Here is a 23993-nt window from a genome sequence, read left to right on the forward strand (position 1 = left end):
AAGACAAGCAGGCAAGGAAAAAAGGGACACAAGCACGAGGAAATGCCCGCTGTAAACTCTCCCTTCCAGTCCTCACTCCTTCAGCAGGACACAACAGCTCCAAGGAGCTGGGACACCAATTCCCAGTGCACTTCTCCAGTCATCCAACACCCCCAGCGGGTGCTGATGCACAGAGAGTCCCCAGAGGCTGTTCCTCTCAGCCAACCCCCCCATGGGTGCTGGCACTCTGTGCTGATGCCAGCAGGGTCACAGGAGCAGAGAAGGAGCCCTGTGTGTGTGGTTGTGTGGGCGTTCAGGCATCTCATCTCCATCCCAGCCCTCGGGGGCAGTTCTGAGCAGCAGAGCTGCAAACAGCTCCTGCCATGTGAGGCAAGACCAGCAGCAGAGGTTCTGGTCTCCTCCAGACCTGAGAGCAGAGAGCACAGAACACATCGCCACCACCTCCTGTGCTTGTATGCTTTCATTCACACGGGGCTTTTAGGAAAAGACTCAAAAAGTTAAATGCTGCTTGCATGGGTAGTTTAATGGACTCCGGAAAACACTCAAGAGCATCTTCTTTCTTTGCTTTGCTTCCAGTTGCAGGCAGATCATTCCCTCCTGCTGGCACACACCAGGTTGCTCCATGGCAGCACACGTGAGGGAGGTCTCCTTGCAAAAATAACCCTGTTGTAAACACACTGCGATGGCGAAGTGCTCTGAGCCGGGGGCATTCCCACGGAGTCCTTCCCACTCCCAGGGCTGCTGCCTCTGCTCAGCACCTGGGGCTCCTCCTCAGGACCGTCTCCTGGAGGCTCCATGTTCGACTCTGTCTGTGCAGGGGGGTTGGAAGGAGCCTTTCTCTGCTGGTCTTGCTCAAGGAGCCTCCTAACCAGGGGCCCTGTGTGGGTGACGTAGGCAGGCCCGGGGCGCTGGATCTGGATGAGGTGTCCCGGCAGACCCACGTTGGCTGAGGGCAGCACAACCTCTGGAACCCAAGAAACAGACACCATGAGATCCCAGCCCGGCTTCTTCCCTCTCTGGGAAGGGTTACAAAGAAGGGTGACACCAAGGATGTTCTTTGGAGCCAAAGACCACGCTGGGATCAGCGACGGCCGTGGAGGGCCAAGCAGCACTAAGGGACAGCAATGCTCTATCCAGAGCTACTTTGCATCAAGATCCAAATAAGCCATGCAAGAAACAGAGATAATGTCCATACTTTCTAGCCTTTGAGCCTTTATTTCTATCTTTGAGCACAGGAGGAGCTGCAGGAGGTCAGTGTTACACCAAGAAACAGTGGGAAAGAAAAGGGGGTAGGGTGGAAATCAGCAGTTCTTATTTCTGCAGCACTGACCAATGGCCAAGGCAAGCCTGCACTGAAGACCTTCCCAGTCTCATCTTTCTGTCCTAAACCCCTTCATCACTCAAGTCTTGAACCTCCCACACAAAGCCACAAGGCTGGCAGAAATGGCTGGAGCAATAAGGCTGAGCCTACTTGGGAAGATGTCTGTCCAAGACATCTGCTTCTTCAAAGTAGAAAATCCAGGAAAAGAGTCATGCAGGAAAGGAAGATGCATTCAGACAGATCTTGGAGAATGAGATCATTGGTATCAGTATTTTTAGATACAGACTTTTCACCTGACACAAGGCTTGTCCTTACCTCTCATTGTACACTATTTTGTTTTTTCAGCTGGGGATAATTCTGCCCTTCTCTCCTGCAGAGGGCCAGTCCTTTGTGAGCCAGCTGAGCATATCAGGGAAACACCCAAAACAGCAGCACCCTGGGGTTTGTCAGGGCTCTGATATTCAGCTGCAATCCCCAGGGTCCCCTCAAAAGTGCCAAAAAGCTTTGGGTGCTCAGAGGAGGGACAGCAGCAACAGAGCTGGGAGTGAGGTTTCTCCCAAGGTCCCACCACGAATTAACACCAAAAGGCTCAGAGCTGCAAGATAGGGTTTTAGAGAAATGAGAGCATTTAAAGACTGTAGTCAAAGATAATCTGAAGCCTTTAAAGTTGTGGGGACAGAAGGAAGGAGGGAAATTGTATTTTCAGAAGTGTATGCACTGAGCCACATCCCTCAGGAAGAAGGAGTGATCAGCCATTGGAATGGGCTGCCCAGGGAGGGGTGCAGTCACCATGCAGTCACCATCCCTGGAGGTGTTTAAGGTGAGACTGGATGTGGCATCAGTGCCATGGGCTGGGAACCACAGCAGGGTTGGATCAAGGGTTGGACTGGATGATCTCGGAGGTCTTTTCCAACCCAGTTGACTCTGATTCTGTGATTCAGGCTTCAAGCCTGAGACCGTGCACCACACTGCTCCTGCACCTCTGTCCGTGCCAGGGCTGGCTCCAGGTGGGCTCTGGGTGTGCGAAAAGTCAGGAATGTGCTTTTCCATGTGCCGTGCTCCCACCTGCGCTGCGGGAAGGCGGCCGTGCTGTCCCGCGCTCCCCCCGCGCTCCCGCCGGCAACTGCTCCCATCGCATCCCGAGGGCTGGGCTCTGCTCGCCTTCCCCCTGCTCTCCAGAAACAGCGGTCCACCCTCCCCGCAGGGAGACGTCCGCACATCCAGCCAGGACACCCCTGGAAGCACCGCCCGGCAGCGGCGTTACCGGGACGGTCAGGGCAGCCCGGGCTCTTCCCCGAGCTAGGAATAGAAACAGCCTGACGTGTTTGCAGGAGAGGGGGGAAAAAAAAAGTTTCCATACCAAAAAAGTTGCAGTGCAGTGAAACTCTGTACCTACGCTGTGCACACACGCTCAGCCCGAGCAGGGGGAAAAGCCCAACCAAAAATAGTCTTGGTTTAAATGATGAGATTTCAGACAGTGGCACACTCTGTGCTTGAACAAAATTTATTTTGACAGGCTGAGATAGTCCATGTCTCTTGGAATGCCTGCTCTGACTCACTGTTTGGAGTTTTTAGCCCTTGTTACAGCACTGTTTTACTGTTGAGTTCATCAGGCTGATGGGGAGTAAAACCACTACAGGAGGGTTAAAAAAAAAAAATCTTGTTAAAGGACAGTTTGGCTATTTTCAAAGTGTTTCTGATGACTGGGGAGTTCTGGCTCAGCTCGTTCTCCAGAGAGCTGGGAAGGACAGTGGGCCACCCCCAGCAGAAGGAATTGGGGTCTCAGGAACTGCTCTGGACAGGGACCCATCGGCTTGATGACGAGTGTCCACATGTGTGAGGTAAAGCTCTGCAACCTGGTAATAAACCAGCAGGATCAGACACAAAACAACGCTTAGTGAGGCACAAAAAGCTGATCTGGAGCCTTTTCCCCACTTTTATAGGCCGTAGTTCATGTCTTTGTAAAACGAATAAACACACAGATGCTACCCAGGGCTGAGCTGTGGGGATAACAGCAGAAGCACAGCCCATGGAAGGAGTTCCATATACCCCAGAGATGCAGCAAATCCCCCCCATATACCTCCCACCTGCTCCCAGCAGGACCCAGAGCCAGTGGGACGGGTGCCAGGAGGGACAGGGAGTGTGACAGTGAGGGCCAGAGCCAGAACAGCACCCCCAGCTCCTCACCATGCAAACACAAGCCTAACGTGGGGGAGAAGTTCTTGTTCCTCACCACCAAACAAAGCTCTCCCCATGTTCTGCAGAGCAAACAAAGATCCAGCTCAGTCCCTCACCCTAAACCACCAGCTGTGCACTGGAAAGGCAAGGAATGAGCACAACGAGGTGGTGGAGCAGGGAAGGACAAGGGTTCTGGTGCTGGGCTGTGGCTCCAGCTCCTCTCACTGCATGCCTGGTGTTGTCCTTGGAGCCTTCCCTGCTCTGAGCCAAATGTTCCCAGCTGAAAGGGCTCCTGATGTGAAGACACTGGCTGAGCTCATGGGTCGAGGATGTGTGCATGCACCAGGCATGTCTCCTACATTTGTTTAATCCTAGATAAATCCTGCTACTCCAGGGATATTCATGTAGGCTGGGTTTTCAGAAGAGCCTTGGGCTCAGTTGTGTTGCTACAGCATCATCTCACAGGGCAATAAAACCTGATGCACAGCACCCCCAGTTCGGATATTTGATGATGAGGGAACACTGGTGACAGGATGAAGTCTGGATACCCACCAGGTGAATTTACCTGTGCACTTGTGGGTACTTGGGTGCAAACAACCTCAGACAAGTCCACAAGGTCTGCCAAGTTGCCCATGTTGGAGTGATGAGACAGAGGCTGGTGCAAACCCCAGATATTTCTCCTCTGACCTTATCTCTAACCCTTCTCAAACCAGCAGTAACTAAAGAAGCTCCAGGAAAAGGACACCCAGAGCCCGGATTCATCAACTTTCCTTGGATTACATCCCTGATGGGAGGCAGGCCACCCCAGAAGGGACTCCTTCACACCAAGAGCATGACAGGAGACAGCCAGATGCCACAGCAGCACTGGAGCTGAAGATGGGAATGAAAAGATGCCAAGGGAAAGCCCAGAGCTGACAACACCTCAAGGCAGAACAAGAGGGGATCATCAGACACCATTTGTTATTTACAGCCTGTGCTTGGCTACTGGCCTGGAAGGGAAATGGCTCCACAACATCCCTGGGAATCCTCTCAGCATAACTAAGCGTGAGCTCCTCTGCCTCAGAAGCACCTGCCAGGGAGTCCTGTCTCCAGGACTGTCCTGGGAAAGGCTTCCCAGAGCAGAATGGGGTTGGCTTCCATCCCACTGGAGGCACAGGATTGTTGCCTGCCATTACCTCCCCCTGCCTGGGGTCTGTCTGAAGCTGTCCACACCGAGGATCAGCTCATGACCTGCTCCAGTGGGAAGTGCTCCAGGTTGGACATGGTTTGGAGCAACCTGGGATAGTGGAAGGTATCCCCATCCTTTGCAGGAATGAGATGATCTTAAAGTTCCCTTCCAACCCAAACTTTCCTGGGATTCTATGATTCAGTCCAAAAATCAAATCAAAAAGCCTCCTTTGTCCACCACAAGCTGCCACCCCCGCCCAGCTCTGCAGGATCAGCAGCAGCAGCCAGGGCAGAGCCAGAGACCCACCTGAGACCCTTCCCACTGGTTTGGCAGCACAAGCCTCCAGCCTGCTCTGTCCAGCCAGGCTATAAATCAGACTCAGGTTGTTTGGACACCAGAGGAGCCCACTCTGGAGAGCAGAGTTTAAAAGTCCCAAACAATGATCCTTTTGTGACACTAAAAATGGGCAATACCAGAACTTTACAGCTAATTACAGAATTACAACTCCTGTGAGAATGGGGACGCAGGTGGACAACTTTAAATCCACATCAAAGGCTTCTGAGCTTCTAGTCATTGACAGCCAAAGGTCCAAATTTCTCTGACTACATCCAAAACAGCACCACCAAAGCCAGGCACTTCCAAAGTGACACAGAAGAACTGTCACACAGAGAACACAGCTTCTCTTTATTAAGCAGAACATAAAGCACATGCTAAGTCCTGTTCAGGCTGTCCCCAAATTTCAGATGTAATTATCAATTCATGGCTGTGTTATATACCTGCCATTGCATTAGGCCTCATTTTATTCATTTCCTTTACCTCTCCACGATGAGGAGGGAACTGGAGACAAAGCCCTGTTGCTAAAAGCCTTGGTCAATAAACATCTCCCTCCTGATCTACAGCTCTCCACTGATAGCACACAAGGGAGGCAGTAGCAGGGCAATAGCAAGGTAACAACCACTGCTTATTTTGTTTTTATTTTCTCCAACTGCAGGTTGAGATATTCCCTGTAATAAAAGGAAAAAAGCTCCCCAGAGGAAGAAGGGAGGGTTGCTTTTTATGAGAGACATAAAGCACCCAGCACTTTGCTTCATGCTACAAACTCATGTGAGTTTGAATTTGCAGAGAGTTGCTGGCACTGGGACAGTTTTCACACTCTTATATTTAGAGAGACTCGCCTGAAAAACAGCCAAAGCTGTCGCTTATAAATCAAGTTGTTCTGACAGTGCCCAGAGCAAGCAGTAAAAGCAAATAGAGGGAAATGAAATTACATGTTGCAGAGGGGACTCTGTGAAATAATAAGCTTTTATTTTCTGTTTTTTAAAGCCCACGATAATTAGAACTCCTCCCCCCCCCCCCCCCTCTGTTCTCTAACTTGTTTCTAAGCCAGCCCCTGCTGTCGGGCTCTGGGCCCCCAGCCTCTGCTTCCCAGTGCCTGGGCTTTGGACATGTGGTTCCCATATTCTTGGCTGGGGTACACAGGCCTGCAAGGACTGACATCTCCACAGGCTGGGGTGGAGAGGATTCCACACGGGGTTCACTCTGGACATGGGAACCAAGGCACACATCCCACCCCAGCACCTCATGGGCACCCAGATTCCTGCAGCACAGTCAGTCCACCCAATCCAGTGGAAAGAGTCTTGAGATGGAGACCCTGTCACCTGGGGACATGGTTTAGGTGGTGAACAGGGGGGTGCTGGTTCATGGTTGGACTTGATGATCTTAGAGGTTTTTCCCAACCTCAATGATTCTGTGATCTTCCACTGACATGGGATTTCTCACTGGAACTGAAGCATCTGTTTTTCCTACAACCAAATGGAAGTGTGGCACAGAAAACTCCTGAACTCCATTGGAAAGACATCAGCAGCTGTGGCCCTTCTTCCCCATGCCCTTGGGAGCCAAGAAGCCTGACAGGCACTATTGGGCACATCTTAACCCTGGATTTTACAACCTTAGTTTAGCCTGCATTTCTGGGGGATCCTCAAGAGAGGAATTTCCTGCCTCCAAGGCTCCTGTCCAGGGGCTTTGCAACCTCTCAGCTTAAGTAACACGAAGAGAACCAAGTGCTACTCTGCCAGAAGTAAAATTCAGACCTTCCTTGTCCTATAGAGCTCAACAGCAGTTTTCTCTCAGCTTCAGCAGGATTTTAATTTGACACGCAGCAAGAAGCCAGAGAAAACAGCAATTGCAAGTTCAACTGCTGGGAATGAAATAAAGCTGATGAAAGGATAAGAGCAACAAAAATCCCCTCTATTCATTCATCTGATTTTACTGTTTGAAGTTCTCCATGAGCTGCTTCCAACCCAAACTCCTCCCCATCCATGTGAATTGGAGGCTGTGATAAAGATGGAAAGAGATGATCACGGGCTGTGAAAAGGGCAGGAGAAGGAATGGATCAACAGAAGAGGTAGCAAGACAGATTTGGGAAGTCAGGATCCCATGACAGATTCCAGACAAGGTGAAAAACCTTGTCTAGGTGCTGAGGCCACAGTGAAAAGCCAGTAGGAGGAACAAATAGCTTGACAAGTGGTTTATTTCTGTTTATTCCAGGGTGGACTTGATCCAACATCAGGTGGAGTTGACAAGTGCCCATCCATTCCCTTCCAGGGGCTTTGGATCCACTGGACATTGAACCATGGGGTGAACTACAATGGTTCATTATCCAAGATCCTGTCCCAGGCCAAATACTTCTAACTGGGTGCTGAAGTGAGGAATGAATCCATGTGGATCCCCACCACTACCTCAACCACCCCAGGATCCACTTTCCAACCCTGAGTTTTGAAAACTGCCTGAGGAACATGAGAAAAAAACAGGACGGCTTCCCCAGCAGCAACAGTTTGCAGGCACTGCACCCCCCAGGTTATTTTGGGTTTGATTTTGTTGGGTTTTTTTATGGGGACATGTTTGACAATGCTCCTGGTGACAGCTCAGGTTTCATGGCACAGAACAGGACAGGGAGCAGCCCAGCTCAGTGAATGATACCCACAGGAACACTGCTGGCATTTTTAGTCCACCTGTGTTCTTTGCAGACACAACATTAGTCCTTCTTTCACTTCTAGTTTTTCTTCTCATAAAGGGGAAGAGAACATGGTAAAAAAGAAAAAAACAGAGAGAGAAGGTGGAGTCCAGGATAGAAACCTCTGGTGCTACACCCGAGACGCTCCAGTGTGCACATGCAAACAGCAACCAAAATAGAAGGGGTGGTTTCTCAGCTGCTGCTGTTAATTTGACAGTCACTTTAAACCAGGGGAACATCTGACCCCAGGGTGGGATGGGTGATGGCCCAGCAAGAGATACTGGTCCAGGCTGGTGTAAACAGGGATGAGACACCAGATCTGTAAGCACCAGCTTGCCCCTGCTATCAGAAGAGTAGCACTGCCTCAAATCAAAAGCAGCTCAAGCTGCTGTTTTCTCTCCCAGCCTGGCTTTAGTCACCTTTCCTGCTGATCTCTGGCCGGTATCCCCCAGATATCCCAGCATCTCTGCTGGGAGGTGGCTCACAGGGACAGCTTGTCCATCCCATGGGTGCCGTGGAGCAGGGGGAACACCCAGCTGGGGGAGCAGCCAGAGCACAGAAATTCAGCAAAAAGTGCTTGTTTATGTGAAAACACAAGGAGGCAAATAGTTGACATTAAGCTTTCGGGAAGGCTGTGGGACTGGGCAGTTCCTTTCAGCCCTCACACAAAGGCACCCTTTTTGTCTCACTGTAAAACAGAAACGAGATTGAAGAGTCTGTGGAATTCCTGGGCATTTTTTCCCCTGGGAGACGCAGTGGCCCCACAGTCCAATTTCAGTAGGATGGAAAGGACAAGATGTTCATGTGTGGCTCCCCATCCGCCTCCTGTCCCGCTGCTGCCACAGCCCCCCAGACCCTTTACACCCCCAGAACCCCCTCCCTGCTTGCAGCAGATGGAGGGGCAGAGCCTGGAGGTGCCTCCCCTTGGGACCAGGACTCACAGCTACACCCACACCTGGAGGTGGTGGAGGGAGCCATCGCTGAATCCGTCCCCTTTTGGAGAGGGGACAGCAGCTCCACAGCCAAGCTGCTGAGCATCTCCAGTCCAGCTGATACACCAGGTTTCAGGTGTGTCCTGGGAGCCAGGACAGGTTCCCTTGGACTCATCAGTCCACACAAACCTCCAGACCCTCCCCAATGAGGTGCATCAAGCCCACACCACCTTCCAGGCCTGCCCAGCTCCCCATCCACGCCCATGCTCCTGTCCCAGCAAGGACCAGGATATGTCTGCTTCTCCATCAGTGCTGTTTCCAACAGGGCTGAGGATTCCTCTCTGTTTTCTTCATGGAAGTGTTACACAACAGTTTTGCCCCCAAATGTTTTGTGCCCCAGAGTCCCCACAGAGGGCTTGAACCAACCCAAACCCAACATCTGGCTGTGGACAGGGCACCTGTGTAACACAGCAACGCTCTTACTCCACCTCATCTTGGCAAAAGCACAAGGATTTCTCCAAGTTGATAAAGGCACATGGATTTGCCTCCTACCTGACCCTCTGTGAACATCTGCCACCTCAAAGACTAAGAATTTGGCACAGACCCCACCACCCTGCTCATCCTGAAGCTCCTCACACCCCCAGGGCACTTTCTGCCCACATATGATGTCCCTGGCAGGCTCTGCCATGGGTGCTGGTGGAACAGGGATGAGAGATGAGATCCATCACCAGCAGGACAGCAACACCTCCATGCAAGTGAAATACTGGATAAACCCAACCCTGACACAGCAGCCACAGTTCCATGGAATCACAGACTGGTTTGGGTTGAAAGGGACATTAAAGATCCTCTCATTCCACCCCCTGCCATGGGCAGGGACACCTTCCATAGCCCAGGTTGCTCCAAGTCTCATCCAACCTGGCCTTGGACACTTCCAGGGATGGGGCAGCCACAGCTTCACATCACCCTCACAGGGAACAATTTCTACCTAAAGAAGTTTATGGGATAAAAGTCCCATTAACACCAGGACTCAGTGCAACCCCTGCTGTTCGCAGCCATTTCCCCACCCTACCCATTGAGCAGCAAGGGCAGAAACAGAGTCTTCCAAGTTCATTTGGAAATCCAGCACATTTTCCCCTTCCTGCCCATGCACAGCACACAGCCAAGGGCAATAAGGTCGTTTCAGGACAGCCCCGGTTCAAAGGTTGGTGACACAGAAAATAAAACCCCCATTCTTCTGCAGCATGACCCCCCCAGTGCCAGCAGAAGTGTGTCATCCCACCAAGCACAGGAAACAGCAGGGCATTGTGCCCACGGAACAGCCCAGCACGTGCTGGTTGGGGGGAGCACAAGGACCTCCCTTCACGGTGGGCAGAGGAGTTGGCAGAGGAACACTTTCCCAGTTAACTGTGAGACTCCAAGTGAGGAAAGAAAAAATACAGATGCGCAGCCACATCTGATGGAGGCATTTTGGAGAATAACCAGTCCCAGCCATGCTGGGGCTGAGCATCAGCTCCCATTTCCCCAAGGAACTGAGACCAGCCTCTCTCAGCCCTCCCTTCCTCCACCCACTGCACAGCACGTGCTTTACTTGAAATCATAGAATATCCTGAGTTGGAAGGACCCACAAGGATCATCCAGTCCAACCCCTGGCCCTGCACAGACACCCCAACAATCCCACCCTGTCCCTCAGAGCGTTCTCCAAACCCTCCTGGAGCTCTGGCAGCCTTGGGGCTGTGCCCACTGCCCTGGGGAGCCTGGGCAGTGCCCAACCAGCCTCTGGGGGAAGAACCTTTTCCTGAGATCCAACCTGACCCTGCCCTGGCACAGCTCCAGCCATTTCCTTGTGTCCTGTCCCTCTTCTCAGAGAGCAGGGATTGGTGCTGCCTCTCCTGAGGGAGTTACACACAGCTGTGAGGTCTCCCCTCAGTTCCTCTTGTCTGGGCTCCTGGAGCTTCCTCCTGTTCACTTTTAACTCCTGATCACCTCTGGAAAAGATCCCAGTGGTGAAGAACAGTCACCTCCTCTGAGAAGCCAGAGGAGCCCTTTCTGCTCCCCAGCATCTGGCCAGGGGCCACGTCCCCAGCTGGTTTTACACCTCTGATCCCTCTGGAGCACTGTGCATCCCCAGGGAGAACTTAACCTCCTTGTTGTCCACCAGAAACAAGATCAGGATTGGGGTGTGGAGGAGGAAGCAGTGCTGGGATGGACAAGGGGCTCTTTGTCTGCCTGGGAAGGGAGACACAACAGCACCAGCAGTTCCATGCTGGGCTGGTGGGACGGAGCAGATCTGCCTGTTCCTCCTTCACTTCCCGGAGGCCCCTGCAAGAAATCCTGGCATTGCCACTGCAGAGCAGGGCTTTGCTTGAAGAAAACTTGTTTCAAAGCTCCAAGAAAGCTTTCTGCTGGTTGGAGCATTCTTAACTCCCAGTTTGAGTTTCCCTAATAAATCCCAGATTGCTCAACTTCCACAGCACTGGGCTATGAGCTCAGGCAGCAGTTAACCCTTTGCAGCCCCCAAAACAGGAATAACCTCCTGTTTTATTTGCCTTCACTGACTTTTTTGGGATAAGCTGCTCACGAGAGAAGGGGACAAATACTCACAGTATCCATCCTCAACCCAAAATCCAGCACCCCTGCAACACAGCCACACAGATTTCCTGAAACCTGTACAAAGCACAGGGCTAAAGGGGCTCCAAGATAGCTGGAGAGAGACTTTGGACAAGGGCCTGGAGGCACAGGACAAGAGGGAATGGCTTCCCACTGACAAAGGGCAGGGTTAGGTGGGATATTGGAAAGAAATTCTTGGCTGTGAGGGTGGGGAGGCCCTGGCACAGGTTGCCCAGAGAAGCTGTGGCTGCCCCATCCCTGGAAGTGTCCAAGGCCAGGTTGGACAGGGCTTGGAGTCACCTGGTCTGGTGGAAGGTGTCCCTGCCCATGGCAGGGGGTGGGACTGGATGATCTTTAATGCCCCTTCCCACCCAAACCATTCTGGGGGTCCATGATTAAGGCACAGTTGTTTGTGGCAGGGAAGAGACGTATCCAGCATCGTGTCCTCATATCTCTGACCTTCTCCTGCACCTACCAGAGGTGCTGCCTGGAATGGCTGTGGAGAGACTTAACTGACCACAGCAAAGCAGGAAAAGCAGTGAGTGCTGCCCAGAGCTCTCAAAGCACTGATGGCCATAAAAGCCTTCAAAACCTCTACAGAAACAGCCTCCTCAGCATTTTCCTCTCCATCCAGGCTTCCCTCCAGTCTCTTTCCACTGCTCCTTAGCCCAGTGCAGCAGGCTGAGCTCAGGAGGAGACACCAGCTCAGCAGAGGCTCCTCACCCTCCTACAGCACCCAGCTCCACCAGGGAAGAGCCACCACCATCACAGCCCAGCTCAGACAGGCATGTCCTGAGGCCAAGGGGACAAGTCTGGCCCCACACAAGCCTCCTCCCCAGCTGCATTCCCAACCTGCCTCCCCTCATCTCTCCCCTGACTGACTCCAACCCCAGCAGTCTGGGGGCTCAGGCTGTGTTAAAATCACCCCACTGCTAATCCCATTATCCACTGGGGTCTCTCATACCCCCACTTCAATTCTGATGTTTGTAAACACCCTGCTAATTAAAATAAACCCAGTGCAGCAGAGCCATGTACCTGGACTCCCAGCCAGAGCATCCCCCTTGGAAGCCCTATGGATGCTCCACTCCACAGAGTGAGGAAGAGCCAAGATACCTCATGTGTTTATGAATAAGCACATGTAGTTTGAGCTACACTTGGTGACTCAGCAGGATTTTCCCTGGAAATGAGCTGGCCTGGGGAGTTATTTTAGTGCAGCTTCTGTTTTTAGTGACTCTTGCAAGGCTCCCACTGACTAAGCAAGGCAGCAAACCTTGCTGTGAGCTGGATCTTCCTGAAAGCTTAGTCACCCATGGAATTTCACCCATGGAAACCTTCCCAGAGGAGTCAGGGATGTTGCTCCCTGTGTGCAGATCAACATGCAGAGTTGGAGCTTTCGTAGCTCCCCTGCACTTGTGTCCTCCTCTAACACAGGCACGGGACACCCCTGTGGTGGGTTTGCAGGAAAACACACCATAAATCCCGGTGTTTGTGCCTTTCCAGTCATGTGGGGCTATGCTTTCTCGTGTTGTCTCCAAATTAATCCCCCAGGAATGCCATGGCACTTCCCCAAGGGCTCTGGCTGGTAACCCAGCGGTGCCAGGGCAGGGAGAGCATCCAGACACATGGTGACAAGGTACACACTGGAGACCAAGGCCACCCTGTGACCACTCCCAAGGGGTACCTTATTTCTGACATCCAAAGGCCATGCCTTGGAAAGCTTTCCAGGGAAAGCTGTTCATCTCCCCACTCCCCAGCCCCAAATTTCACCCTCATTTTCCTTAATTAGCAACAAGCTTATGGAAGTCATTACAAGCCTTCTTGGTTCAGCATCACCCTGTTCTACTTCATCTGTCTGATGGTGGGGAAAATCAGAGCTAAGTAGGGTCTTAGTGCTACTGAAGAACAAGCATTGACCACATTTTCCCCAGGAATCATTTTCCTAAGATATTATCCAGTATGTCCCTGGAAGAACAGTCAGTTTTCACTTCAAGGTGACCAGTTCAATGGAGCATTTTCCACCCTTATTTCTGCAGCAGACACACTGTCCCTTGCACAGGGCTTACACGCACCTCAGTGGTGATGCTCCAAGTCTTGGAGTTGGAGCAGAGCCCAGACAAGGGTCCTGTCCCACCAAGGGGGTCTGCCCCAAGCACAGCTTGTGTGCAAGACCCCAGCAGCTCTAAACCAGCAGTACAGGTTCTTTCCAATCTTTCCCAAGTAGAATCATGGAATCCCAGAATGGTTTGGGTTGGAAAGGACCTTAAAGACCATCTAGATCCACCTCCGACCATGGGCAGGGACACTTTCCACTAGTCAGGTGTCTCCAAGCCCCGTCCAACCTGGCCTTGGACACTTCCAGGGATGGGGCAGCCACAACTTCTCTGGGCAACCTGTGCCAGGTCTTCACAGCCCTCACAGGGAACAGTTTCTTCTACAAAGCAGAAGTAACCAGATCAATATTTAGGCAGCAAACACTGAGCTTCCTGCTGTCACAGCCACATTCCCAGGCTCTTGCACAGGGATCACAAGCACATGGAGTTGGCTTCAGGGAGGCTGTAACATGCAGTCACCTGCAGTGTTCTCCCAGGCACTGACACAGCTCCAACACCTCCAGTACTCGTACAAGCAGTAAAAAACACAGTGCTGACAGTTAAAACACATCCTGCAGAGAAGAGGGACTGGATTTGGGATCAGATGAAATCTCAGACCTGAAGGAAGCAAGAGCAGGCTGGCAGCACAGGCAGGGACAGAAGCTCTGAGGATTAGTCAGAGAGTCAAAAGTTCATATTATTCCCACAGAAGGAAAGTGCTGTGAGGGCACTGCACTCAGTTTAAGGACTAAAACACAAGGGAAAGGGGATGTTGCTGGCCAGGGCTTCCCCCTCAAACACATCACTTGCCCTTTCTCCATGGGCATGAAGCCCCAGGGAAAACTTGGCACAAGGCAAGGCCAAACCCAAAATCCAGGAAGAGATCAGCACCTCCCAGGCTGGGATCTCAGTCACCACAGCCAGAACACTGGGCAGCAGCCCACTGAGTCCCATCATCCAACAGCACATGGATGGGGCCATGCACCCAACCCACATGGAACCAACCCACTCACTGCCTCCACACCATGAGTTCCACACGGAGCAGAGCCATGGGGATGGGACAACCTCAGGGGTAATGCTCCAAATCCAGAGGCTGAGCACAAAGCTGGGATGGGGTTGAAGACTGGGAGGTTCCCCTGAAGTCCATCCTCACCCAGAGAAACCGCTCAGCCCCCAGTTCAGAGGTTTGCAAACCTCCAGCTCACCCGTGGCCCTGCACAGCCTGGCCCTGAAGGGGCTGCCAGGAAGACAACAGGTTGCATGAGGGGGATCTGGGGCAGAACTAGAGCTGACATCAGCCTGTGGTTCTCAGGCAGCAAATGGGAGTGATGAAGTTGCTGGGGTGGAGAGCAACAAGCCTGGGACACCCAGTGCTGCTCCCAGAGGGCCTTCCTGCCTCCTTTCCTGGGAACTGCCCACCCAGAGCATCCCTGTGTAAAAACTCAGCACATTTTGGATATGAAGACAGGCACCTTCTCCCACATTTAATACAAATTCATGTACAGAGAGATGCTGAAGCACAACAAAAACCTCAAATCCAGGCACAAATCTGACTCATTTACAGTCAGGTCTATCTATAGCACAATAAAAATTAAACCCACGGACCAACAGGAAGTAAAAGAGTGTTTTCTCCTTCCTCACATCCTCCTTACTGTTGGGTTGTCCTCAAACACCCCAGCAAATGCCTGAACAATGCAGGTTACAGCAACACAACAAGGAGACTTGGCCCAGATCCTCACCCAGCATAAATCAGCACCGTGTTAGCAGAGCCAGAGCTTTATGACAGCAGCAGATCTGGCTCAGGCTCAGCCCACAAAACCAGCTGCCACCAGGCTAATGCAACACAAATTAAGCATAAGGTTTTCCAATCAAGCCTCACATCAAAAGTAGAGCTATCTGAGTTAAGTTACAGGCACAGCTCCCAGCTAATATTTGGTTTACCTTAATTACTGGGCTATTAGCCTCTGCAGCAAACTGAGCTCGATAGGCAAGATCCTGCTGGCAGCCAACATGAACTGCTGAAGAGTCATTTCCACTGATGCTCCCCCAGTCACCCAGTGCCACAACCACAGTTGGCTCCATCTGCCCCGTGGAATTCAGGTCACTTTTCCTGTGAAAAAGCTCTTGGCTGGGATCACATGTACCCACACTTCTGTGGAGCCCAGCCCAGAAGGACCCAGCGCTGCCAAGGGGTCCATCCAGCTGTCAGGTGGTGCCTGTTTGACATGTAAAACAGACACAGTGTTAATTTGAGCATTGCTGGGCTTCTGGCTGCTCCTGCACCACACAGGAACAAGAAGGAAGCTCTGGGTTCCCGCTTTTCCTCCCTCCCTATTTTGGTGTCTGTGATCCCCACAGTTTCACAGAGAGGAAGTAGATGAGTCAGGGAAGCCAAATATTTCTCCTTTACCAAGACATACTATAACATGACAGTAAACACAAGGGACAGAACACATGCAGCAATCCAGAAAGGATGGGGGAGACTCCCAGGGTGGCTCAGACCCAGACTCCAGACTCAGCCTGATAACCCCAGAGGGTTCAGCTGGCTGAACACTCGGAGTTTGCTGAGGAGAGCCCAAAATGTTCCCACTGTGTGGTTCATCAGCAACTCAAACACTGCTCTGGCAAGTCCCCACTCCCAGCTTGTGAGCAGCTGCTGGAGAAACCCTCTCCAATATCCATTTGAATGGACATCCCCATTTCTGTCTGGGAATGGCTTCTCACTTGCAAGCTGGACAGAGACCACATCAAAGGGCCGCACAGAAAACATGTCCCTCCTCACCCAGCAGCCTGGTCTGAGAGGCAGGGTGACACCTGCTCCTTCCTAGAGGGGCCACCTGTCCCTCAAGGGGACACTTCCATTCTGTCAGTCACTCACAGCCCCTCAGCAGGGTTGGTTGCTGTTGTCACATCAGGACATGGCACTGAGGGGGTCTGTGGTCCCACCACAGCCTGGCAGCCCCCCCGGGCTGCAGCAAGTGACCTGCCTGCTGGGCAAGGCACTGGGATAGAAATCCATCTCAGAGAGGAAGGAATCTCATGTACCTGGGCAGGTTCGAGCAGGTGACAACTAAGGGATGAAGCTGTTCTTCCATGGATTTCCTGGAAGATTGAGACAGCCACGAAAATCAACTTCTCCACACCTCTGTGATGGGGAGCAGGAGGCAAAGCTTTCAGCCAGACTGTCTCCTCTCTTCCCTGCCTACCCAGCCTGGAAGGAATTTGGACAAGGACTTGCACTGAGCTAACAGACCCCAACCCTGCAGCACAACACTCCACTTTTCCCAGACTCTTTTGGAAGTTCCATGAAGGAGCTGTGCTTGCAAACCACTATCTCCAGCAGCGGCCAGAAGGAATTTCACTGAACAAGAGGTCAAGCCTCTGTGGCTTCCAACACTTCCCTTCCACAGGGCAGCCCCTAATCATAAAGCTCGTTGCTTTATGTGCAGTGGTTCACAGAACTGCTGAGGCTGGAGGTGCCTCTGGAGATCCTCTACTCCAACCTGCCTCCTCCCAGCAGGGTCAGCAGCAGGTACCTCAGGACTGTCTGGGCAGATTTTTTTATAACTGCGGATAGAGACTCTTCTGCTTTATGTTTTTTCTGCTTTAACTAAAATCCCAGTCTCTGATCATGGAAAAAAGGTTTTTGTGTGAAGGCATTCAGATCAGGAGGCATCCAACCTCAACAGCAATAATGAGTTGAGCTGTCTGAAAGAGAGTTGGGAGGAAAAAAGCTTGAGCCTGAAACTATTTTGCTGGAATAAATCTGCTTTTCAGAGCTCTTGACTATTTGACAAGATGAAAAACTCCAACTGGAAAATATCCACTTCACATCAAAAACCTGATCAGGCAAGAGAAGAGAAGACTTTGCCTTTCAGTGAAAAGGATCTCTCCAAGTGGAAAATTCGTACTGTTTGTTTTCATTTTGTCATTAAATCCTCCTTAGCACAGGAAAACATTCCCAGACAGCTCCACTGATTAGCAACTGGGCTGCTCTGCCATCCTGAGAAGTGACACCGTGCCCCAAGCACGGCATTCCTGCCACCGGGCACTGCTGGCCCCACGTGCCTCTGCTCCTGGCTGAGGTACCTCTGCTCCTGGCTGGGGTTTCTCATGGCCCCAGACTGCCTCCTGCTGAGCTGGAGCCCCACAGGACATGTCATTGCCCAAATATCTCCAGGGCTTCCAGCCAAGCTTCACGCTCAAAAAATCCCTGCTCCAGTCAGCTCCAAGCCCTGCTTTTGGCTTTGCTGGACCCAGAGTTTCAACCCCCAGCCCTGCATGAGCAACCTGGCCCTTTGAAACCACAGAATCAACCAGGCTGGAAAAGACCTCTGAGATCATCCAGTCCAACACATGACCCAACCCCACCTTGTCACCCAGACCATGGCACTGATGCCACATCCAGGCTCTGCTCAAACACCTCCAGGGACAGGGACTTCACCCCCTCCCTGGGCAGCCCATTCCAAGGGCTGATCCCTCTCTCTGGGAAGAACTTCTTCCCAATGTCCAACCTAAACCTGCCCTGGTGCAGCTCAAGGCTGTGCCCTCTTGTCCTACTGCTGGTTCCTGGGAGCAGAGCCCGACCCCCCCCGGCTCCCCCCTCCTGTCAGGGAGTTGCAGAGAGTGAGAAGGTCTCCCCTGAGCCTCCTCCTCTCCAGGCTGAGCCCCCCCAGCTCATGGATTCATTTGGGTTGGAGAAGCCTTCTAAGATCAGACTCCAGCCATTCCCCCAGTGCTGCCAAGGCCTCCACTGAGCCGTGTCCCAAAGTGACACTCTTACACAGCTTTTAAACCCCCAGGGATGGTGACTCCCCCACTGCTCTGGGCAGCCTCTTCATGGAGCAGGAGTGGATGGACAAGGTCATCTCGCCCCCCAGCTGCCGTGAACGTGCACGTTGTGAGAGCCCAGCACACATCCAGGACCCGCCCCGCATTCCCTGGAGATGCCTGGCTGGGAGGAGCGGGGCGTGGGCCTTTCTGACACAAGCTGTTCTGGACACAGCCTGCAACGTGAGCCAGGGGCTGGAACAGCAGCTGTTTTTAGCAGGAAGATGCTGCAGGGCTGCGACAGCCCTAAAAACACGAGGTGGGAATGTTCAGTGTGCGGCCAAATCAGCCTCGGGAACTGAAACACCCCTTCGGACAATTCATCTTCCACGGGAAGGGAACATCCCCCAGCCCGCCCTCCTGAAACCCAGGATGACCCAAATGGGGCTCCCCAGTCCCTTACTCCTGAACAACAAACAAGAGAGAACAAAGGCATAAAAGGAAACCCCACACAAAATATAACCAAATATTTAAAACCCCCCACCAAATATAACCCAGGAAGGGACCGGAGTGTACGAGCAACAGGAGCTCTCCTGCTTAGTTCATCCACGTGGATTGGCACATTTATCTGCTCCAATGACTTTCTGAAGTGTTTTAGCTGCAGCAGATCCTCACTTGTGTTTTGTTTTGCCCCACCCCAAGGTCTCCAGTGCTGCTGCTGGAGCAGCAGTGACTGCACACGATGATAAAGGTTTTACAGGTCCAGGAACGAAATTCCCTCAAGTGGTTGTGGTTGCTGAGTTATGGTGGGGTTTGTGTGTTTTTGGGAGCCTCCTGGAATGACCTGAGTGATTGAAGCACCTCCTTGATGATTCGTTTTCCTACAAGTCCCTGATGGATGCTGCACACCACAGAACAATTTATCTTCAAAAGGAAAATACGGGCCTGTATTCCATCAGGAATGTCACAGGAGCACAGCAGAAGGACCCTCCCAAGTGAACTGGGTTTTGTGCCTGAGCAGCCCTTCCCAAACCAAACCTTTCCCCTATGATCCAGAGCTGAGAAGTCAGTTTTAACAAGTGAAGCTGTGAACAGCTCTGTCAACAAGGAAATAGTCAGAGCATTCGTGTCACCACTCGTGTGACCCTTTCTGTATCTGCCATCTGCAGCAACCTTCTGTCAACCACCAGCTTCACTCAGCACAGGAAATTCTCCTCATTTTCAGACCACAGCTCATCAGAAGGGAAAGCAGCTCTCCCAGAGCCCTGCAGCCCTCCCAGAGTCCTGCAAACAGGCCACGAAAAGCCAAAACAAATGCTTTCTCAGGACACAGGGTGCTCGTGCTTTTTGCCTGTGGCTTGGTAACTGCACACAAAGCTCCAGAAATCTGATGAATTCCCACAAACAGACATTCCTGTTACCCATGGATGCCCTGCTCTACTACAGGGACCAGTTCTGGCTTTGACTAAAACTCACTTGAGCACCATCTGATCCCTATGAACGAACCCAAAGCACACTTCAAACCTTTTTTAAAGCTAAAAGAGGGTAGATTTAGATTAGATATAAGGAAGAAGTGTTTTACAGTGAGGGTGGGGAGGCCCTGGCACAGGTTGCCCAGAGAAGCTGTGGCTGCCCCATCCCTGGAAGTGTCCAAGGCCAGGTTGGACGGGGCTTGGAGCAACCTGGGATAGTGGAAGGTGTCCCTGCCCATGGCAGGGGGTTAAAACTGGATGATCTCTAATGTCCCTTCCAACCCAAACCAGGCTGTGATTTTCAGATAGCACAGCCACATTTGGACTGCCCTCAAATCAGCACAACCCCAGGCTCCTTTGCCTAGGATTGATGCTGGAATGTGAACAGGGACACACTGACCCAAGTGCTCACCACCTCCACAGTTCTGCAGCTTCAGAGCATCCTTTCAGCACCCTTTAGATGGCAGCAACTTTCTGAAAGCTGTGGGAACACTTGGATGAGGGAAAAAAGATTTAAGTCTGGGAGATCAATCTGGGTGAGCAGGAGGTCAGGGATAGAGCTGAGTGTGCTCACTGCCCAGACACACACACAGGCTTGATGGATGCACTGCTGGAGCCGGCCAGCAGTGCCAAATAAATGCAAGGAACACATCCAAAATGATCCAAAGAGCTTTGCGGTGATTTCTAGAGGAACTGTTAATCCTTTTCTACACAAGTTGCTGTGTACAAGCTGCTTCATCAGCAGGACTCAGCCCTGGGCCCACCTGGGCTGACAGGGGCCACCAGGCAGCAGCTCAGCGGGGACAGAGGTGCCAGCAGGACACATGTGATCTCACATTGAAACCTTCAGATCAGCCACTCCCAGTTAAAAATGTGCACTGCTTTTTCCACCAGGATGCCCAAGGGATTTGCTTGCAAGTTTCCTGCATCTCTCACACATTCCTGCAGGGAAGCTTTTGATATCATTTCCAAGAGAAGCAAATGTCAACTAAGTCTGGACACCAGCAACACAAGATTCCTAAGAAATACGAGTGTCCACCACTGAATTCATCATTTCCTGCATTCTCCTTCCTGAGTTGTGCTCAAGACAACATTCCTTTGAATTTCTGCTGAGCTGTCCCTGGGGAACAGCTCAGCCCTCCAGAGTTCAGCCTTCCACCACCCTCTGCTTGCTCCTGCCCTTATCTGCATTGCAGAAAACATGAAAGTGAAAATCAGAACAAAATCTTCCCAGGGCTGCAGAGACAGAGGGCAAAAGCCAAACCCAGTAGAACAAGTGGCCCCCACAAACCTACCTTTTCCCTGAGCTGGTAGGAAAGGGATGTCTCGGATTAACACTTCATAAAGTTGGTTGATTCAAAAAAAATGAGGCACCCTCAAATGAAAGAACAGGCCACTATGTCCAAAAGCATCCAGAGGTTTTTGTCGCCAGCTGTCCAGACACACCCTTGGCTGGAGTTCCCTCAGCAAAAGGTTCAGCCCCTCTGAGGTGCTGGGCTTCCAGAAACAAGTCCCTTCCAAACCATCAGCCACATCCAGCCCATCACCTGAGGGACTCAGCCCTGCACTGGAGACATTTGACACCCCAAACCACCCATTGGATCTCAGATCCTCCTTATTCAGAGGAGCCAAATTAATGCATTTGGATCCAATTAGTTTTCCTAATCTGCCCTGAAAGTCAGCCAGGGCTGAAGCTGCTCCAGCTGCACATACGGCTTAGAGAAAGAAAGGCACAAGTCCCCCAAAACATCCTCTTCAGGATATATTTCCCAATGGTGCTGTTCCTCACTCTAAAAGCAAAATCACTCCACTGAAGTTTTCCTTCTCAGCAAAACTGATCATGTAGCAACCTTCCCATCTCCAGCCAAGAATTAACAAACCCCTTGGTAGGTTTGTAAGCAGAGCCTATGGCTGAGAAAGAAAAAAATTCCTTAATTGTTTGTTGGGGTTTTGGTGTGTTTTTTGTTTGTTTGTTTGTTTTGTTTTGTTTTGGGTTTTGGGGGTTTTTTTGGGTTTTTTTGTTAGGAGCAAAGAAACTCCATGCTGCAGAAAGCCATCCAGCTCACACAGACACCTCCCTGTGCTGCAGCAGTGTTCCTTTGGCACATCCAAGCTGCAGCCAGGAGCCAGAGCTGGGAGGACTGTCACACCCCAGGGGCAGACACAGGCAGCAGTGTTTGGAGCCAGCCTGGGACCATTGGTGCTCCACACCAGCACCAACCCAACTGGGCTGGGCACACACCCACGGTCCCTAAACATTTGGAATCACGAGATCTCACATTTTGGGGAGGAAATATTTCTTTGCCCAGCTTTCCCTGCTGCTCCTCCATGCCCTGAGGTCAGCAATGAAGGCAGCTCAGACCCAACAGCCCAAGGCAGACCTGCTGCTCTCCCATTTTGGCACATCACTGCTCACCTGACCTGGCACAGGGCACCAGCAAGAGCTGGCACTGCTGTCCTGTGGGCAGAGCAGCTCTTGCACACCACAGCAGCACTGCCAGCACACCCCAGGGGCTGCACGGCCCCAGAGAGATTTAAATCAGGACCCTCTTTCATGGTCCAGATACATCCCTTCCTGTCAGTCCTCATGGTACAGGAACAAGCCTCAGGTGGCACAGCAGAGGACAAGTGAGATAATTCCTGCTCCTTGGCTTGTGGAAGTGAGGAAAGTTTGTGGAGCCCAGCTGAGGATCTCACCCATTTGGGTCTTTCTTTGGGCTGAAGTTCAAAGGTTAAACCCTCAGCTTTTGTCCAGCTCTGGGGTAGATGGAGAAGAACCCAGACAACCAATGCTGGCCCCAAGTGGTGTCTAAGGAATGGGAGGGGATGGGTCTGGCTGGGCAGGACAGACTCTCAGAGGAGCACCCAACACACCCAGCTGTCTCCAGCTGGCCTGTGGGTACCTTAGAGCAGCCCCCAGGCTTCCTTGAGAATAGGGAAAAGCAGTCAGAGCATCTCAATTTCCTGATCATGCTTCAATTCCTATTTAACCTGCCTTCTGGATCCATTTTTCCACTATCCAAACTCCAAAATGAACAGACATTCCTTTCAGCAGAAGCAGCCAGGGCTGCACTGATCTGCCTGAGCCCCTGCAGAGTTCCTGACTCCAGCTCTGGCCAACCCAGACCACAGAGGCACGGGAGGAAGTGAGAGCCCATGACTTATCCAGCAGGTCCCAATCCAACATCTGCTTCCTATGTTCCCCTGGGCAGGGCTCCAAGTGCATGGAACACATACATCTGCCTGTCTGTCTGCATGCAGCACATGCCATTTGTCTCTTCCAACACTCCTGACCACTGATCCCAGCAAAACTTGGTGGAGCAGAGAAGAAGCAGCTCCCCAAGAAACACACCTCATCCCTTGGGACAAAGTAAGGCTACCAAATCAGAGCTGCAGGTGGAACAAGCAGTGATCCCTGCCCAAGAAACAGGGCTGTAGAGCAGCTCAACCTCAACAGGATGAAACCAGAGGCACGCAGGGCATAACCCACAGCAGGCAGGGCTGGCATAACCCACAGCAGGCAGGGCTGGCATAACCCTGGCTGGCAACAGAAACCTCTGCAGCTGGTGTATGGACAGGGCTGGAGGATCCAGGGGAAGCAAGGAGCCCACAGGGAGCCAGTCCCACCCACCTTGAGATGTCTGGAGCAGGATTGCACCTCAGCACGTTGTTGGCTTCAGGACAGCCTGACCCCTCATCCAGCCCCAGCCTGGGGGAGCCCGTGGGGTTGTGGAGTTCCACACTATCCTGATGAAAAACAACTGATCCCCTTCAGGATGGCAAGTGTCTCACAGCCCAAGGCCAGCTGATCCACACACCCAGCCAGATGTGGTGGCCTCAGCACCTCCAGGGCTCCCTGCACCATCACTGCAAGGGGCACAGGGGGAGGTGAGGGCAGGGCAGTGTCCCAAGAGGGGACAGGCCTTGACAGCTGGCAGGGGATCTCTGCACAGCACCCAGGGACACGTCACCTGAAGCCCACAAGCCACCAACAGGCAATCCAAGAACTGGTTGGAGCTCCTTGAGCTATTTTCTTCCACAGCACACAGGTTGAAATACCCTGTTAGAGGTGGCAGAGGAGCTTGTCTGTGTGCCTTCAACAGAACAGCATCAAGCCAGCTCCCAGTCCTATGCCAAAATTACAATCATGGCCCATCCCAGCACCATTTTCCAGCTATTTCATACTCTTTGTTTGTGTAATCTTCAAACTTTATTTGAGCAACTCATGGAAAAAAATATACCCCGGTGATGTGTGAGTTAATGAGTGAGCACAGGTGCATAGAACAACTACATACCCATTTCTCTGGGGGCAGAGAGAGCAGCACCCAGCTTTTTAAACCAGAACATCAACCCCTCTGGATGGAAACGTCCTTGTGCTGCAAATTCTGCTGGGAAAACAAGGACAGCCCAGGATCGTAGTCCTGCTTTTGCACTTGGAGACC

The 23993-nt window shown here is 52.0% G+C and overlaps 1 protein-coding gene across 1 annotated transcript in view; it reads right to left on the reverse strand.

Annotated features, from left to right (window-relative positions):
* Positions 1-502: 502 nt before the first annotated feature.
* The window catches only part of LOC113957010 (CMT1A duplicated region transcript 4 protein homolog), a 28280-nt gene continuing 4789 nt past the window's right edge, over positions 503-23993 (reverse strand). Inside the window, exon 3 of the mRNA XM_027664121.1 lies at positions 503-964. Coding sequence (XP_027519922.1) covers positions 588-964 — 377 coding nt within the window. The 3' untranslated portion in view covers positions 503-587. The remainder of the gene's footprint in view (positions 965-23993) is intronic.

The sequence above is a fragment of the Corapipo altera genome, unplaced genomic scaffold (assembly GCF_003945725.1).
Source record: "Corapipo altera isolate COAL_440 unplaced genomic scaffold, ASM394572v1 122, whole genome shotgun sequence".
NCBI classification, from domain to species: Eukaryota; Metazoa; Chordata; class Aves; order Passeriformes; family Pipridae; genus Corapipo; species Corapipo altera.